We start from the raw sequence: 17,393 nt of genomic DNA, 5'->3' as shown, positions 1-17,393 counted from the left end.
ACACGGCACTTCTTTCCCCATGACGCCCGCTGTAACCTTGAAAGACTGGAGTTGCAATTGTGAAATCTGAAATATTCTTCAACGACTGATATCTCCTTGACATAATCGCGCATTCTTCTCAACGATCGCGAAACCAGAACAACAACCCCAACTCCAACACACCCGCCAACCACCCACAATGGCAACCACCAGCCCACCAGAACCCCTCCAAACAGCCCACGTCCTCGCCGACCTCAGCGACCTCTTCGTAGCAGTCCGTCTTCTCCCTCCTCCCCCCCCGAAAATTACCCCACTAACGCCCCCAAGGACCCAGCAGCAGCCCTCCACATGATCTCCTGCCTCGCCCCCATCCCCACCCCCACCGACCGCCGCGCCTCGCGCAGCCTCTCCATCCCCGACGCGCCCGCCATCGCGCGCGCAAAAGCCGCTGCGTCGCGACGCTCCGTGTCGGGCTCGACTACTTCTGCAGCGCTGGGGTCGCCGGAGTCTACGAGGAAACCGTTAGCTGGGACACCAGCTTCGCCTGTGGCTTCGAGGAAGGCATTAGCTGGACCGTCGGGCTCGCGCAGTGGTAGCTGGGGCGCGTTCGCGGCGGAGGATGGGGAGGATGAGGATCCGGATATGAGGCGCGCGAGGATGCTGTTGAGGTGTTTTGACGCGATGAGGAAGTTGGCGGGAGAGGGGGGTGGCACGGAGGTGTTGGAGGAGGCAAGGAGGCTGGTGGAGGGAGTGGAGGAGAGGTTTGGGCTGAAAGGCGGTATGTAGGTTGGAGATTGAGCTGTTGGGCGGGGTTGGGGCGGGGTATACTTGTGTTATTATTGGTCATACGAGGACTGAGAAATGTGTCCACGAATGTATGAGTTATGAACGTGTATTAGCGTAAATCATTCTATATGTTGCGGACTTTGTACATCTGATACTATCTAACTACCCCTTCCACATTATATTATACTTATTCACTAGATTCTTAGCTCTGCCATCTCCTCATCTTCTTGCACCTCCATTAACCCAATAACCTTAATCTGACCTTTCAATCTCTCCCTTCTCCTCTCCCTCCTCTCATCCCCACCCACAACCCACCGACTCTCCGCCGCCCTCCCAATAGCCCCCCGAACAGACTGCCGCCGCCTCATCGACGCCTCCCTAGATAAAATACCTTCAACCCATCCTTTCCCATTCCCAATTGCCGGCATAGGAGTATCCGGTCCATCAACCTTGCGTCGATGATCCGGAATCACAATCCCCAACCCACTGCCACTCTTCTCATCACTCTTGGGACTGTGGATCGGGCGCCTAGGAAACACTGCATCACTAATCTTCCTCATTAACCCTCCACCCCTCCACCTTTTCCCGCTCCCCTCTATCCCAGCATCGTAATCAGCATCTCTCTTCCTCCCCACCAATTTCTGAAGAGTCCCCCCCATCATCGCTTCATCTTCGCTCCCAGAACTCTCCTCTGCGATGAAGAGCTCTTCGCTAGCATTCTTATCTCCCCGCCTCTCCAAGAGTCGCGACACAGCACGCGTGTGCCCAAACGGCGCGTGCGCCGCGATCGATAGCACGCTATCGCGTATACCGGCCGAGAAACGCGTCGTAGGAGAGACAGGTGGCGTTGAGGCATCGCTGAATCTGCTGGCTGGTTCCTCGTTGCTTTGAGAAGGGCGGATTCGAAGGGGAAGCGTGAATTCAGAAGCGTGTGGTGCGTCTGAGAAGGGAGGCGTTTCCGGGGTGGAGTTTAGAGATTGCGCTGTAGAGTAATTGGGAGAGTGGACGCGAGAGCTTGTTGGGGAGAGGGTATCGTGTTGGAAGCGCGCGCATTGGCGCTGAAGTAGGTCGTCGAGGGTGATTTTGCTATACCTCTTTGAGACGCGTCTTTGGGTCCCTGGGGCTGAGGCGCTGTAAGTTTTGTTGTGGGTGTAGTGCCGCTCTACATTGGGTGAGTGATGGAGGCCGATATATCCTCCAGGGCCTTGGCTTTCGCGACCACTGCGCAGGTGGATTTCGGGGTCGCTGTAGCAGCTCGATGATGTTGATGCAGAGTCCGTAGATGGTTTACGGTCGTGACGGCGTTCAACTGGTGATGCGAGATCGTAACCCGTCAGCTGGCGCACCTTGTCTGTCTCGCCGTGTGTAGGAGTCTTGATGCTCAAGGTTGGCGAGCCAAGCAGTCGTAGTGTTTTTGGTGACTTTACATGTCGCGAATGCGACAAAGACGGCACTCTAGACAGCGAGATTTCTGACGATGTGGAACCAAGGGGCGGGGATAGCACTGTATCTCGTATCGGAAACCCATTTGAACGGACTCGTGAGAAGCGCAATGGGTTGTAAGGAGGGATTGGAGGTGCTAATGTCGGAGGTGGTAATAACACAGGTTCGGGCGCGAACTTGGGAATAGGCGGCAGCTCTTTGTTGACGAAGTAGGGTGGAATTCGCTCCATATAGGGCTGCTGTTCTGGTGGAAGTCCAATCTCAAGACCTCCCATCAGAGGCAAATGCGACGCGATATCATGCATCCTTAGGTTTGAGCGTGGGTCGTCCATCATATATGATCAAGGAAGAAAGAATTCAGGAAGATCCCAAGATCCAAAGCATGTCGCGTTGTTGATGACTTGGGCGAGACAGAAAGCGATTGACATGAGACAAGACTTACGCTAGAATAAGGAAAGAAGACACTGCCCACAACAACAAGAACAAAGAAGCTCACATGACTCAGTCAGGCAAACTGATGGCCGAGAATGGGTCCGTATACACTTATAGCAATTGCAGCGACAGAAAGCAAAACGGCTCTCTGGCCGGAAACGACGCAAGGTGATTTCAAGACCTTGTTTGTGGTGTCACATAAAGAAACTCCTTACCGGGCTAACAAACAGCAAGTGCAATGCAATGCAATGTTTGATGACATGGCGCCTGGAAACACGGCAACACGAGTGTCGTACTAATGAAAACGCGAATGCGGCCGAGATGAAGGGTATAGACATAGACGATGAGGAGGAGATGAAAGGAAGCAATTGGATTTTGTTGGGGAGGACAAGAGGGTTGACGAGGCTGTTATCAGTTCTCAGCCTTGCCAAGAATCCCATGTTATCCACCACTACGAACCCCGCGGGAGGGGGTTTCCGAGGTAGGTACAGTTAAGGCCGAGGCCGCATCCCTAGCTACGAATTATAAGCCTTCCCATCCGATCGACCTACCCATATTACGACCAACATGAGTACCCTGGAAGCCGAACCCAACATCAATGTTGACGAGAGCACGCAAACCGATACCCCATTATTAGACACAGATGATGTAACAGAGCTTATCGAGAGCATCAAGACCGCCTCCAGCTCCGACATACTACTGCCCTACGGCTCCAGCGTCTTTGATCACTCAGCCATGGCCCCTGCTTCCCCAGCCGCCGCAGTTAGTCCATTCCAGCTCAACACTTTCTGAATGCGGGATGCCTACTCCGAACATGCTGACCGGCTCAAAGGCAGCTCTTGCGAGGCTACGAGCCTATGTCCCACCGCCATTTCCCATATGGAACAACCTCCCCGTCTCCCGCCGTGCCGCCGTCCTCCTCCTCCTTTTTGCCGACCGCCGCGGAGACCTCCGGGTCGTCGTTACTATGCGAGCTGCCTCCCTCCGTAACTACTCTGGCCATGCGGCCTTACCGGGCGGCAAGGCTGATACCCTTGAAGAAACACCGTTCGAGATTGCACGCCGAGAGGCGTTCGAGGAGATCGGGTTGCCGATGGATGACTCAAAATTCCCAAAGTCGATCAGGATAGAGCATCTCTGCCAACTCCCATTTAATCTGGCTAAGACGGAGCTTGCGGTGAGTCCCTGCGTAGCATTCTTGCACGCCGATGGCGCAAACGGAGAGACCGCGGAAGAGGCTATGATACCTACTCTCGATGCGAAGGAGGTAGCTGCCGTCTTTTCGGCACCTTTCCATAACTTCCTCAGGCTTGAGGATGAGGTTCCAGAAGGTGAGAAGGTGCCGGGAAGCAAGAACGATTGGTACGAGGGCAGCTGGGTCGACTGGCATGATGGCTATCGCTGGCGCGTGCACAACTTCTATGTCCCCATCAACAACCAGAAAGTCACTAAACCGAAAGAAAGAGAAGGTGGGCTTAAGGCCATTGCCGAGCAGCTAGAGGAAGAAGAGGAGGCTGGCATGGAGAGATACAAGGTGTGGGGTATGACGGCGAGGATCTTGGTCGATGTTGCGAGAGTAGCGTACGGTGAAAACCCGGAATTTGAGGCAAGTTATATCGCAGTATGAGCTCGATCATATTACTAATATCGTTTCACAGCATAATGATCATTACGGTGATGAGCAATTGATGGAGACCCTTTTCAAGATGGGTCGCATGGGCGAGAAGAAGAATGGAACGCCAGGCTTGACTAGAGAAGAGATCGCCAAAGAAGCTGCGAAGATGTAATGAAGATAAGATCTATTAGATTTAAAGAAAGATGATCTGACACTCGTAAAGGCAAGGCGATCGGCTACTGCCTCCATTTTGAGTTTGTCCAGCCAAAACTAGTCTAGATTATTAGATCAGCCGGGTTGTGCCTGGCTTACAATTTAGACTTAACCACCTTCTATTGAAGCGGCAAAATAGCCAAATATAATTCATAACCACATTTTCATTTGTAGCCTGACATCGAGATTTATATATATTCACAGTGTGCAATTTCATAGCAAGCCCCCCGTCTTTACCGTGGTAGTCCTGAGGGGGATGCTTGGGGAACTGCAAGGCCAAACAAACACAGGAATGGAGCATGAGAGGGGTGTGGCATGATGTCCTGTAGTTCGGCACGAGATGTGAAGGGGTTGTGTTCTGTCATATAGCCCGAGTAACTAGAATGGTAAGGTCAAACGTATCACAGCAAAATGTAAGGTAGACTCATCTGCGAGAGCAGCAAAATTTCCCCATTTCCATCCAGTGCTAACTAGCTCAGTAAACCGCTGTGCTGATTAACATAAATCAGCGAGACGCTTGCTATGGCTCCCCAGAAACATCTTCTTCGGGCTATTCCGCCTTATTGGAGCTGATACTTAACGTTCTCATCTTTTTGATCTTTTCCCTCAACAGTTTCTCCCGCAACGCACTTGCTTCTTTCCGTGGGTCTTGCTGTGACACTGGCTGGTCGGCACTGGCCTGTCATCACGCGCAGGGGTCAGCCAAGGCCAGTCCATCTAAGCCGGCGACTTTATGATCGGGCACTACCAACCTCTTGGTCCTTTGTTCCCGTCATCTCCGCATCATCCTTTGCTGGGCTGTGGGGTCTGCTGATGCTTCTGGTTCTCGTCCTGCCACGAGGGCTTTGAACAGGTGATGGCGATCGTCGTCGATCATCTTCCTCAATATCAGCCCTTTTGATTCTTTTGGTATTAGGGGGTGAGATGGAAGAGGTGTGGTGTCTCCGCGGCGCATATCGTTCAATAGAACCCCTTCTCTTCCTCTCCCTCCTCGGGCTCCTGGCTCTACTCCTGCTCCGGCTGTGGCTTCTTGATCGGCTTCTGTTAGTACTCTGGCGTTGTCGAGGAGGTGGCGTTAAGCTGTGTTCGTCTCGGCTATGACTGCGAGTTAGCCGGTGCTCGTCACGGTCACGGCCCTTACGACTTGAAGTAGGTTTCGGTTTAATTAGATCTCTCGCTGGGGTTACGGAGACTTGTTTTCGCATCGGCGACTTGCCTCGGATGGGTGACCGTGAAACGGAGCGGTTACGAGAACGGGAACGGGAGCGGGAGCTGCTGCTGTCTCGGCGTCTTCGGCGAGACTTGGGTGGAGGAGAGCGGCTTTTTGAGGGTGATGGCGATCTCCTGCGTTTCCGCGGTGCTGGGGATGGGGATCGAGAGTCGGATGACGAGTATGACCTTCGGCGGCGACGATCTGGGCTGCGTCGACTACCTCTCCCACCACGGCCGCGGTAGTTGTCTCCGCGTCGATTTGGGGATGGCGATCTGCTTATTGAGCGGTTTCGGCGACGAGGCGGGGAGGCGGATGGGCTTGTTGAGTGCCGACGTCGGCGGGGAGGGGAGCGGGAAGGTGACGCAGATACGGGTCGTTTGTCCAATGCCGGTGATGGGGACCTTCGCCAGTTATCGTCCCTCCTCCGACCGCCTCCTCGTGGAACGTATGAGTCTGTGTCTCTGGGTGGGGCGCGCCATTGACCAGGTGAGCGAGACCTTCGATGTCCTCCTCGATTATTGTCTCCACCACGTCCAAAGTCACGATCTCCGCGCCCGCGGCGCCAATTGTCGTTACGCATCCCATACCCGCCCCTTCCACGCTCATCTCGTTCACGGTTTCGGATTGAGTCCATGTCTCGCTCACGTTGGCTATCGATTTCGCGCCTCCGTCTTGATTCTTCAGCAGCTTTCTCAGCTTCGACCTGGTGTATTTCTGTCAGCGGGAGATCAACATGAGATGATAGGACAATGTCAGATATACCTTTTCCTGGATGAGCTCCAGCTTCTTGGCCTCGAGTAGCTCCTTTGGAACACCTTGAGGGCTATTCTGTGCACTTAGACATAGCTTCCATAACTCTTTACAGAAGGCGGGAGTATCTTTTTCCAGGAAGCCTGTCAGTTGGATTTGTAGTTTCTTAATTTCGGGCTGGAACAAATGTTAGATCGAGCGAGGCACGAGACCAGCGGCGGGCAGTGTTGTAGGAGAGACATACATAACGAGACCCTTCAATCAAGTTGAAGCATAGCTCTATAACCACATCATCTTCGTTTCCAAGGATATCCGAAATCTTGCCTGCGATCCATCTGAAGGAAGAGAGGTTAGCTTATCGACTGGAGTGAGGTGGTAATGGCTGTAGAGGCATACTTTCTCATAACCTCGAGGTTAACCTTCTGCATGTCCACCTTCTGATTGAACTCTGGAGGAAACTTTGTCGCTTTCAAAAGCTTCTGATCCACGGTGGTCGCCATGGTTCGTGGTTGGTTTCAACGACTCTGCGTCGTCGTTGGTGGTTGTTGGTGGTGAAGTCAACCCAGCAAGTGGCAGGTTGTCCTGAAATTCAAAAGCCGTTGGTCCGTGCACGGCTGGACAGACGCGCCCTCGCGTTGTACCTGCTAAAGTGCACGCTTACTACTTCTCCTTTCAACCTTTTATCATAAATATGGAAGGAACACAGGAACAAGAAAAATTCTCTCGAACAAGGTAAGGCAACATGGTAAGCTCTATATTTCATATATCAAAATGCTCTCCGTACCTGTTTATTCTCTCTTTACATCTCAACTGCCCTAAAATCTCCCAAACGCCCACCGATATCATAATATGCGTTGGATTCCGCCTCGATCTCGCAATCCTAGAACCCCATCACAACCTCGCTCATCTGCCCAGCGAGAGCCGAGTGACTTATTTCCAGAGGATAGCCCTATATCTAGCACCTGGGAAAATATCAGCCGCTCAGGTCCAAATGACAACGGCGGCATATTACAGGAGACTATTCCTCGTCAATGTAACCCACCTCGTCGTTGGATTAATCAGCCTGCTGTGGGAGATGCTACTCTCCCTGATCCGAATGGTCTTATTCGAGCCATATATGCAGAGGAGAAGCTTGGATGGAGAAGTGGCACTACAAGCCAGCAAGCAGCTCCCCAGGTTCACCTAGACATCCTTGATCATCCCTCTGCAGAACTACTGCCCGATTACTTGGTATCTTGGATGCAACACAACCAGGAAATTCATGCTGGCGAACCTACTCGAACTGGGATAATAGACACTGAAGTTTCTCTTCCTGCGCCAGCTACAATGGCATCAGATCAGCTTTCTGTCGAGCCACATAGCGACCTAGAAGAGGAGACAACATCGGCAGGAACATACCACGACGCTTCAGACATACCCAGCCATTCAGCACTGCGTCCAAGTTGGCAAGATGGCCCCATTGCCTTTGAAGATCCGGGACTCTCTGCCTCCGGAGATGGCGCTTCTTATTTGAAGCCCAGCATAAGCACTCCAGTTGCATTACCACCAAAGAAAAAACCCAGACAATTCCCCCTGGCTATTCCGAAGCCGTCCTTCAATTTCATACCAAAGAAAAGCACCGACACTCCGAACCAGCCGACCAGATCAAAATCAACCCTTCCAAGATTACGAGGGAGAACCAAATCCGACGAACTACCCAAACCAGCGACAACAAAAAAGCTGAGATTCTCATCAGTCGTACACAGCAGCACGCAACCGACAAGAAGAAGGATCTCTCTCGGGCGGAAGAAATCCGATACCTCCATGAAAAGCAGTCTCGCCGGACCACTCTCAGGAGAGATCTCCCCCCTCACAACCACCGAACCAGAAACTTCCTTCGCTCTCCCTGTCTTCGCAGAACCCACCGACATCCCCACCGAGCCCCGAGACGCCCCCGGCTCAACCCCTAAACCCAAACACCACAAACCCTCCAAATTCTCCTCTTTAAAGCCCAAGAAACACACCCCGCTAACCCGCCTCTCGCTAACCGCTATCTCCCCCGTTCCTGGTCAGCCTTACGAGCACATACCTAGCCCAGAAGAACCCGATCCGCGGAAGACATTGCGTTACAAGAAGGTTAAGTCTGGGGCTCAACGCGCTGTCCGCCAGTGGCGCAAGTTTACGTTGCGCAAGAGCGTGTTGCAGATTATGCTGGGCAGGCAGCTGGCTGGGCCTGTGGCTGCTAATTTGAAGGTGTTGGCGGGGAGGAAGACGGTGTTGGAGGGTGGACCGGAGACGGGGTTGTGAGGGATAGCTGATGGCGGCGGGTTGGGGGAGAGGAGTTTATCGGGGAGGGCGGTGGGGGGTTGAGTGGGGAGTTGGCGACGGTCGTTGGCATCCTACTACATCCAATTAATAGTCTCCCATCTGTAACACACCCCTATGAAATGTCTTTGCATGGTACAAGAAGATGGTCAAACTTGTAAGATTCTATATTGTTTTTCCAACACAAGCTATAGAGCAACAAACCTACAACGCTAAACGCCAACATTATCTAGTAGGCATCATCCCAATCCCAGGCAGCCCGCCGCTTCCCTGACCAGCCCTTTGCCAAGATCCTCCACCACCGTCCCTCTGCACAAAATTACTCATTACAGTAGCAGTACCACCCCCACGTCTCTCGACAGGCAGTCCTCTACTGGGCGCTTTCGGCGCAGCTCTCTTACTCGGCCCCGCAGCGCCATTTCCAGCACCACTACTCCTCTTCCTTGAGCCTCCTGCCCTCGCCCTCGGCGCTTTGGCTGCACCTCCAGTGCTTCCACCTGATGCCCTACGTGCGTAGGGTTTCCGCGACCCTCCGCGGGCCTTACCTCCCCTTCCCCTCGTCGGTGCCTGGGTCATAGCGGGCCTGATTGGTTCACCATCCGAGACCTCCTCGTCCTCTTCTGGTGGAGGCATGGTCGCTGCAAGGCGCTGGTTGAAAGCTTGAGTTGCTGAGTTAATCTGGTGGTTCTGGAACCACTGGCTCGTCTCGCCCTGTGAGATCTCCTCTTCGTCGGCCTCTTCGTCGTCATCGTTGTCGTTAAACTCGTCGTCGTCATTGTCGCTGACGAGGTCAATGACATTTCTGTGGTTTTGGTCTATATCTCGGTCCTCATTATGTCGCATCATTGCGTCGTATTCGGTGTGGAAGCGTCGGATTAGCGCCACGAATCTGGATCCAAATTTTTCTACTTGCTCTTGGTTGACGCCTTCTATACGTTTGATGTCTTTCAGCTCCAACATCCAGTTGATGCACATCACTCGTAGCTGGGTTTCGGTGAAGATTGGCTTTCTGATCCCTCTACTGTTGCGGATTTCTTCGTCTAGCTTCTTCGCCTCGATGATAAAGTTGTTGATGACATGCTTATGAAGATCCGAGAGGTTTGCTTCGGTCATCATAACATCATTCGTGATGCGGGGTCCGACATCTCGTTTGGATCTTTGGAATAGCGCAGGCTTCTTGCCTTGACGAACAGGCTCGAAGTCATCGTCCTCCTCATCATCGGTAGATACGTGGTCATCGGGAACAATAAATCCATCCTCAAATCCATAGTTGTCAGATTCTTCCTCCTCTTCCTCGTCCTCTTCAGCCTCATCATCAATATAAGGATTCTTGCCCTTGCGTCTGTTAGCGGCCATAGAGACAGGAGAAGATACGTTCGTTGACTGAGGATGGTGCTGTCCGCCTCGCGCAGCTGCAACGCCAGTGAATTCGCTTCTAGCTTGGGAGGCTTTATTGGGGCGGATTGCCTTAGCTGCACCTGGAGATGAAACCCTAACAGACACTTTAATCTTCCTGCGGCCAGTGAAGAAATCTTGGAATGATTTCCCGAGCTGCATGATTAGCTAGGTAACATAAGGTATAATGGGAACTTACTTTCAAGTATGCAGTGGCAAACCCGGCTCTGTTGATTTGGTTCACTTCTTTGAGGGCATTCTCGCTGACAAGACGATATAGCAGGGACTCAACTTCGTTTTTGTGTAGATGCTTCACTTGACCAAAGAGGCTCATTTTGTCAAGATTCAAAGAGACGATTTTAGCAGACTTGTTCGCACGGTTGCCACGCATGATGTCGGCGTAATTGACCAGAGTAAGGTTTTCAGTATGAAGCTGTCGGACAATACTCAAAGCAATTCGAGTCTCCTTTGAGCGATCAACAGCCTCGTAAACACTGGTGGAGTTGCAGTTATCGCAAGTGCCATTGCAATCCTCCTTCTGAAATCGTTCGCCAAAGTAGGCAAGAACTTCTACTCTGCGGCAATCCACTCTGTTCTCACAAAATTGGGACATTCGATTCAGCATTGATCGCTGCCTCTCCTTTTGCTCGGGACTTCCGTCGCCATCTTCAATGAATTTCCGAAGGACGGTTGTGTCCTGGTAGCCGTAAAATAGATAACACCCGGAGAGTTTTCCGTCCCTACCAGCGCGGCCAGTTTCCTGATAATAACCCTCCAGGCTTTTCGGGATTGTATGGTGTATTACAAACCGAACGTTGGCTTTGTCGATTCCCATACCAAACGCAATAGTAGCAACTATGACCTGCCACTTTCCTGCCTGCCAATCCTGCTGCACTCGCTTCTTCTCTATTGGTTTCAAAGCAGCATGGTAGTGACATGCTTTGATCTTATAACGTGAGGAAAGTTCATCGGCAACCTTCTCGCAATTTTTGCGAGAAAGAGCATAAATGATACCCGTTTGCCCTTTATATTTCTTTGTGATGATATCCACTATACTTTCCATCAACTCTTCGTGTTTAGGCTTGGGCCTCACCTCATACGTCAAATTGGGACGGTTGAAGCTCTGTGAATACTGTTCACAACCTTCCATCGAAAGATTATGAATAACATCGACTTTGACGTTTTCTGTCGCTGTTGCTGTGAGGGCCATGATCGGGACGCCTGGAAATCTAGCTCGAACCTCCCCGAGCTCTTTATAATCTGGTCGGAAGTCGTGTCCCCACTGGCTCACACAATGAGCTTCGTCGATTACAATGCGAGCAAGTTTGTGCCTACGGTGGAGAGACGCAAACTTGCTCAGTATCGCTTCGCTTTTAGTTACCATTTCAGGTGTGACATAGAGAAGTTCAACAAAGTCCTCCGGGATGCGTTCTTCGAGTCCCGACATTACCATATTTTTGTAGCTTTGTGTCACTTCGCTATTGATCACAAAAGCCTGGATGCCAAGTTTCTGGAGATGATCCACTTGATCCTGCATCAGACTCAGAAGAGGAGAGATGACAATAGTGACACCTTGTGTTGTGCCTGAGCGGATAATTGCTGGAAGTTGATAGCACAATGATTTGCCGCCTCCAGTTGGCATCAGAACAAACGTATCCTTACCTCCCAACGTAGCATTTATAGCTTCAAGTTGATTTTGTCTGAAGCCCCTGAGGTGGAATCGCGCCGTTAACTTTTGTTTGACTTCGCCTGACCATTTATGTCTCATAAGGGCAGCTGACCCGGCATCAACAGGCAGAGACATATCTTTGCTGCTGTCTAACTTTGGCCTTCTAGAAGCTGAAGGCGTTGAGGGCGGAGGCATGGAAAGTTCGTGAGTGTCAGCCGCAACACGACCCGAACTAGCCTCACCTCGATCCCAAGACTCTGCAAACTCAATCATGTCATCGTCATCATCAGAGGCGCCATAATCTTCTTCATCCATATTCCGAGTAATGGGATCAAAGTTGCCGAGCATTTCATCTTCATCTTCATAATCTTCTGGGCAATCGAAACGACCGGGAGCACTTTGCATCATCGACGGTTGATAGTCCATCCTATCGGATTGGTGGGAATTCTGGGCGTTGCGCCGAAATTCTGTACTCATATTGGCTTGGAATGTGGATGAAGAGCCACCGTTTACAGGATGGTACTCTTTGACGGCGGTTGGTTTTTGGTTTGTTGTCGGCTGTGTCCCATTGGAAGGCATCTGGGTCTGGTGGACTATTTGAGAATCGCAATATATGCTAGACGGTGTCCTGGATCCGAGCAATTCTGTTGATTCTTTGCCCTTATCTGTGTGCCGTTGAAGTTGTGCCTGCTTGCTGCCATTCGTCAACCCTCCAATTGCCGAGAGGTCATTTGCTGTAACTCCACATGCTCGAATTAGCGATGCTATTCGAGTCTCAATTTTGTTGATATTGTGTGTGATGAGTGGAATCTCGTTTTCAAATCCCCCAACATCGCGGGAGGTCTCTAAATACGCGAAATAATCGGCCTTGGTTTTTTCCTTCTGGTTGCTTAACTTGGCGTGCTCTTCATACAGTGGAAGCAGGTCCGTGGCCGCGTTTCTTTGTTTTGCCAGCTTCTCTCGCTCAAGTTTCATATGCCCAGGCGCTATTTCGCCGGCGTCAAAGTATTCGCACATAACCCTACGGTTTTCCTGGAGCTTCTCATTCAGTAGGGACAAAAGTTGCTGTATATGAGACGGCTTGTCCAGGAAGATGCCGAAAAGCCTTTTATCTTCTTCTGGCGATGATGATGACGGAATTTGCTGGCTCGAGGCGGCGCTTTGCTTGGGAATTGTTTGAGAAGTGGCCAACCTGGTTGGCGAATCTCGCTGGAAGGGAGACGGAAAACTCTCTTGCTTGACATTGCCGACAGCAGCCGACTTAACTGGCCCGTTCCGGGACGCATCTGTACCAAACAACGGCGGCTCGTTTTCTAAATGGCCGAGCGACTTGTGTTCTGCGCTCCGTTCCTTTGATGGCGATTTGAAAACGGTCCTCCGAACGGGACTGTCAACCTTCATGGGTTCGGGAATATGTGCATCCGCCCATTCGGCTTGGGAAATGAGGTCGTCGTCCTCGGAGTCTTCTATGATACGATCTTTCGGAAGAATCTGATTATTCCGAGCTGTTTTTACAGAGGGAGAAATAGATCGGTCCGTCAACTGTTTAAACGGAGAATTTTCTTTCTTCAAACCACCAACAATTCCGGCGTTGGTCACATTTTGAAACGTCGGGCTCGCCATCGCACACAATGAACGCTTGTTTTCACTAGCATTGCCAGGAGTGTCGTGCGATGCCACTCGGCTCAGTGCCCTGCGTGTGCGGGTTTCTGTCCGACTCACCGTTTCAACAACATGATACTGCTCTTCGAATTCAGGCCCCGAGTTTGCCGCCTCCACACTTGGTTTGATCGGTTGGTTAGTTCTTTTTTGGTTTCGGGTCTTCGAATCGACCGTGGAGTATGGTGGCGGCGGCTCATCAGGCTCGAGGAGTGTGTCGATGTCAATAAATTCTTCCGAAAGGCGCGCTGGTCGGCGATTTTCTTTCTGGGAGCTTGTCGTCATCAACTCCTTCCTCGGTCTTTCCCTGGTCATTTCATCACTTTTTCTCTTCGTTCCTCGCCTGGGCGAGGCCTTGGCAGCATAGTCTTCACGCCATAGCGACTGAGGCTCGCCAAATTCTTCCAGCGACGAGCTCCTAACAACCTCTTCATCGCCAGTAAGATCCACGGGCTCGATATTGGCATAGCTCGCAGACGAAAATTGTGGTTGCTGCCTGGGTAGTTGTCCTGGCGTCTGCCGCGGGGTTTGTGGCGCGTGGGAAATTTTTGGAAAGGCCGACGTTGGCTGCCTCGAAGGTGTACCTGCCGATGTACCTGCGCATTGTCAGAAAACAAAACTAAGAAGAGATTGAACCCATCACACACCGTCTTTATGGAATGAGGCGGCGTATGCGGCTGCAATTGAGGAAGGTGTTGTGGTACCTGGAGCCCCCACGGGAGTTTGCTGATTGTGCAGAAGTTTTGGCCGGGACGAACGCGATGCAGAGGCCAGCCTTGCCATATTACTTTCTTCTGCCTTCCGCACAGTTTCCCTAGGAGGGCCCGCTTGGTTGATGTCTGACGATGGGTTGGTGTACCCTAGCCTTGTTGAGTTATCCGCTTCCAGCTGGGGATCGAAACGTAGTCGTTGTCTTTCTAAATGCGTGGTATTGGTATCCTCAACAGAGACATCAGGGCTCCTTTTCTGTAATGTGGCTGCTGTTGCTATGGAGCGATGGACCAGGGCGCCGCAAGAAACAACCGTGGGCTTGCTTTGTAACAACCAAGATATATGACTGTCGAGATTATGTAAAGTCATGGGGACATGTGGCTGCACACATCTCGTATGCTTTCCATCTGCAAAGCGAAGGCGTGTTCGAGAGATGGTAAGACGTTGAGCTTGGAGTGAAGTAGGTGTCGATGTGGCCGAGGCGGTCAGCCATGAAGTTATTCGTCGCGGTTGATTTGGCGCGTTCGTTGGTTTAAAGTTTACGTATGAGACGCGCAATCATGTGATCAAATCATAGAGGGGCGGCGAATAAGTGGGGCTGGCCCGTCCCTGCCTTCATTGTTCCCTCTCTCGCGTCAAAACTTCATTAAATCCCGTACTTACTAACCAGCGCCTTGAAGGGACTTGAAAGGACTTGAAAGGGACTTCAAACGGACTATGATTGAGGTTGAAGTAGGCCTAAACCAAGTCGCCGAACTATGGTCTGCGTCTCTCCCCGACACTGTTATCACACTCCCGACCGATATAGATGAGATTATGGCTGAGGCTGAAAGAACTATTCATTTAATGGATAACTAAGGTTTATTTTGACCATCAGTCAACTCTTAGGTCTTTAGCCCGGGCCTCTGCCCAATCCCCCAAGCGGCCGAAATATCCTTCCGGGTCCTGACCTCGCCAATCCCGCAATGCAAACCAAAGGTGTCGTGCATCTTTCCCTGCTTTGATTGCACACTCATAGTCCGGCGCGCGCTCGAAGAGAACCTACGGGGAGAATCATTAGCTTTTTGCAAATGTGCCAAAATATCCATTGAGCGGCTAAGAGTGGGTACCTTAGCATATTCCGTCGCCCATGCTGTATACTTCAGGCCCTCCTCCACTGTTGTATCGTCAGGCTCGTTATCAAACGAAGGGGCGGCATTTTCCTCGATAACTAGGTCTACCGGACTGACTGCCATCGACGGATCTGACAAAATTGCCGGCACTATACATCCAGTCTCCCAGTCATATAAGGACGTCACGAGAGGTCGATCGTTTGCTTCTACCACAATAGACATGTTGTGAATACCGAAATCGCCATGTTCTAAAACAAGACGATAGAGAGAAGGCCTATCACCCGACCCGTTATCTTCTTCTGGTAATATATGTGGAATTAGACGCAAAAGTGACTGCTTGGCTGTAGCAGCTATAGGGCCCACGGTTACGTCGTCCGATTCCCACCCAATCATGTCATCTATCTTCCCAATTGTCGCCTCGATCTTGGACATAAAAAGGGCAACACAGAACTCCCGTGTGGGGCGACAGGAATAGGCAACGATCCGGGCTTGTGTTCAAAGAGGCATATCAGGAACCAATCGGCAGCAAAGTTGAGGGGGAGGTTGAAATTGAAAAGTGACGCACGGATCCGTGCTGACTGAGTAAGAAGTTGGACCTTGGAGAAGATTAGAAGCGACAATTTAAAAGGGTCAATGAAGTACATAATGGAGATTTAACAGGCACCTTTTCTTTGGGGCTGAGTCCTTTAAATACGTTGTTCTCTCCCTCTGTTCTTTCAAACACGAATAAACGGCGGCCGAGTATATCATGAGGGGTACTAATTCTAGGACTAGCATGCTGAACGGGGATTCGGTGGTAAAGTAGGTGGGATGCCAAAATTTGGGGCTCAGATCGCAAGAGCTCATAAGCTGCCACCTCAAACTTTGCTTCGGGAATTTGCTTATGGATTGGAAATCCGTCAAAGTCGGGCATATTGACATCGCCGCGGGCTAATCGAGCAATTACATATGGCCGATTCGATAACTTGAAATGGAATCCCTGTGTGTCACTTGGTTCAAATTTTATTTTGTTTGAAGGTTAGATACGTGTACTCACGTAGTTATTAGATCCATTGTATAACTCTGGGATATCAACCACCCGGGTGTTGAGGTTCTCTTCAATCTCTTGTATGAGAAGATTCACATCCCAAACACCATGGAACGGGCTGTTGCCACTACGGACCAGGGTGAGCAACTGTTTGCCATCAAAGTCGCTACCATCTGGCATCTGCGGCCAGTCATCTCTGAAACTCATGGCTGAGTATTACCAAGTCAGAAACTAAAGAGACAGCGCGCGCAGTAGAACTGTGAAGATGTTGTTGTGACAATTTATATATTTCTGATATTTAAATCGTAATATTCCAAGAATAATGCGCCACTGTGCCTATCTTTATATTTTCCTACGCTTGTCACACCACCACGAACTACTGTCCCTCAAGTTCCAGGCAGAAACCAACATCCATGATACATGAACCAACAGCGCTAACAAGTGCAGGCCCTCTTAAAGCGTGCGGCCAACAGCAACATCCGAAATGTGATGACCCTCGACAACGCAAAATGTGGGTCTCATATAGAGATGCATTGGACGCGATGCATCACGACTTTGGATGGCCATAGGTGATCCATGTAGATGGTCACGGTGACAGATTCAGTGACTGACGAATATTAAGCTTTTATAATTCGCATACTTTCTAGTCTAACAATCTGGGGCTCGGCGAGCCTATTTGGGGTTCGGTGTACTTTATGCAGGTCTATGGGATAGAATACCTCTCTCCGTATAAATCAATCAACAAACATATTGTGCTGTTAATGTTGCTACGAATCTTTCATACTCTACCCAGTCATACTGTGTGACTAAGGAGCGAGCGAGATTGCCCACGTGTTTAAAATGTTATGCCCTCGAGAAAATAAAACTATCACACTTTGGCGTCAAAGCACAAATGGCCTCGCACGTTATGGAGACCCTGGTGGGCCTGTTGTCTTTTATTTCCATGGCGTATGCTCCTCTCGTATAGAAGGAGCATGGTGGGCAGAAGCAGCAGAATCCGTTGTTGCCCAGACACTTTTCTGTCTACGAAAAATCTCACGAACTTCTTCACAATGATGCTATTAATTAATCCTAATATGCTAACT

The 17,393-nt window shown here is 50.8% G+C and overlaps 7 protein-coding genes across 7 annotated transcripts; 3 read left to right on the top strand and 4 right to left on the bottom strand.

Moving 5' to 3' along the window:
* Positions 1 to 17: 17 nt before the first annotated feature.
* VE01_06530 (uncharacterized protein) lies at positions 18 to 784 on the top strand. Its single transcript, XM_018275975.2, has 2 exons — positions 18 to 253; positions 307 to 784. Exons 1-2 carry the CDS (start codon positions 179 to 181, stop codon positions 763 to 765), a joined length of 534 nt encoding a protein of 177 aa, XP_018129438.1. The 5' UTR covers positions 18 to 178; the 3' UTR covers positions 766 to 784.
* Positions 785 to 899: 115 nt separating this feature from the next.
* On the bottom strand, positions 900 to 3,001 carry VE01_06529 (uncharacterized protein). Its single transcript, XM_018275974.2, has one exon. It carries the CDS (start codon positions 2,541 to 2,543, stop codon positions 960 to 962), a length of 1,584 nt encoding a protein of 527 aa, XP_018129516.2. The 5' UTR covers positions 2,544 to 3,001; the 3' UTR covers positions 900 to 959.
* A 135-nt stretch (positions 3,002 to 3,136) lies between these two features.
* On the top strand, positions 3,137 to 4,629 carry VE01_06528 (uncharacterized protein). Its single transcript, XM_059463807.1, has 3 exons — positions 3,137 to 3,402; positions 3,473 to 4,246; positions 4,299 to 4,629. The coding sequence occupies exons 1-3, from the start codon at positions 3,208 to 3,210 to the stop codon at positions 4,425 to 4,427; spliced, it is 1,098 nt and encodes a 365-aa protein (XP_059319630.1). The 5' UTR covers positions 3,137 to 3,207; the 3' UTR covers positions 4,428 to 4,629.
* Positions 4,630 to 5,957: 1,328 nt separating this feature from the next.
* Positions 5,958 to 6,931, bottom strand: VE01_06527 (uncharacterized protein; the record flags this gene model as incomplete). Its single annotated transcript, XM_018275972.1, has 4 exons — positions 5,958 to 6,395; positions 6,444 to 6,608; positions 6,676 to 6,766; positions 6,828 to 6,931. 4 exons carry the CDS (start codon positions 6,929 to 6,931, stop codon positions 5,958 to 5,960), a joined length of 798 nt encoding a protein of 265 aa, XP_018129514.1.
* Positions 6,932 to 7,280: 349 nt separating this feature from the next.
* Positions 7,281 to 8,717, top strand: VE01_06526 (uncharacterized protein; the record flags this gene model as incomplete). The annotated part of the gene is made up of 1 exon (XM_018275971.1): positions 7,281 to 8,717. The coding sequence occupies one exon, from the start codon at positions 7,281 to 7,283 to the stop codon at positions 8,715 to 8,717; it is 1,437 nt and encodes a 478-aa protein (XP_018129513.1).
* A 168-nt stretch (positions 8,718 to 8,885) lies between these two features.
* On the bottom strand, positions 8,886 to 14,673 carry SGS1 (ATP-dependent DNA helicase sgs1). The gene is made up of 3 exons (XM_059464246.1): positions 14,106 to 14,673; positions 10,330 to 14,054; positions 8,886 to 10,286 (listed from the first exon to the last, which is right to left on the bottom strand). Exons 1-3 carry the CDS (start codon positions 14,536 to 14,538, stop codon positions 8,961 to 8,963), a joined length of 5,484 nt encoding a protein of 1,827 aa, XP_059320229.1. The 5' UTR covers positions 14,539 to 14,673; the 3' UTR covers positions 8,886 to 8,960.
* A 369-nt stretch (positions 14,674 to 15,042) lies between these two features.
* On the bottom strand, positions 15,043 to 15,503 carry VE01_06525 (uncharacterized protein; the record flags this gene model as incomplete). The annotated part of the gene is made up of 2 exons (XM_018275970.1): positions 15,043 to 15,210; positions 15,279 to 15,503. 2 exons carry the CDS (start codon positions 15,501 to 15,503, stop codon positions 15,043 to 15,045), a joined length of 393 nt encoding a protein of 130 aa, XP_018129512.1.
* Between the last annotated feature and the right edge of the window lie 1,890 nt (positions 15,504 to 17,393).

This window comes from Pseudogymnoascus verrucosus (genome assembly GCF_001662655.1).
Source record: "Pseudogymnoascus verrucosus strain UAMH 10579 unplaced genomic scaffold scaffold_28, whole genome shotgun sequence".
In the NCBI taxonomy this organism is placed as follows: Eukaryota; Fungi; Ascomycota; class Leotiomycetes; order Thelebolales; family Thelebolaceae; genus Pseudogymnoascus; species Pseudogymnoascus verrucosus.
The sequence above is the reverse complement of the archived record's forward strand: the minus strand, read 5'-3'. Positions and strand labels throughout refer to the sequence as shown.

Excerpts from the sequence above, each read along its gene's own strand:
- VE01_06530 (XM_018275975.2), top strand. The coding sequence starts at position 179 with ATGGCAACCACCAGCCCACCAGAACCCCTCCAAACAGCCCACGTCCTC. Across the intron at positions 254-306 it reads TCAGCGACCTCTTCGTAGCA|GACCCAGCAGCAGCCCTCCA; the intron begins GTCCGTCTTCTC and ends AACGCCCCCAAG.
- VE01_06529 (XM_018275974.2), bottom strand. The coding sequence starts at position 2,543 with ATGATGGACGACCCACGCTCAAACCTAAGGATGCATGATATCGCGTCG.
- VE01_06528 (XM_059463807.1), top strand. The coding sequence starts at position 3,208 with ATGAGTACCCTGGAAGCCGAACCCAACATCAATGTTGACGAGAGCACG. Across the intron at positions 3,403-3,472 it reads CTGCTTCCCCAGCCGCCGCA|GCAGCTCTTGCGAGGCTACG; the intron begins GTTAGTCCATTC and ends ACCGGCTCAAAG. Across the intron at positions 4,247-4,298 it reads GTGAAAACCCGGAATTTGAG|CATAATGATCATTACGGTGA; the intron begins GCAAGTTATATC and ends ATCGTTTCACAG.
- SGS1 (XM_059464246.1), bottom strand. The coding sequence starts at position 14,538 with ATGACTTTACATAATCTCGACAGTCATATATCTTGGTTGTTACAAAGC. Across the intron at positions 14,055-14,105 it reads CGCCTCATTCCATAAAGACG|GTACATCGGCAGGTACACCT; the intron begins GTGTGTGATGGG and ends GACAATGCGCAG. Across the intron at positions 10,287-10,329 it reads TTGCCACTGCATACTTGAAA|CTCGGGAAATCATTCCAAGA; the intron begins GTAAGTTCCCAT and ends CTAATCATGCAG.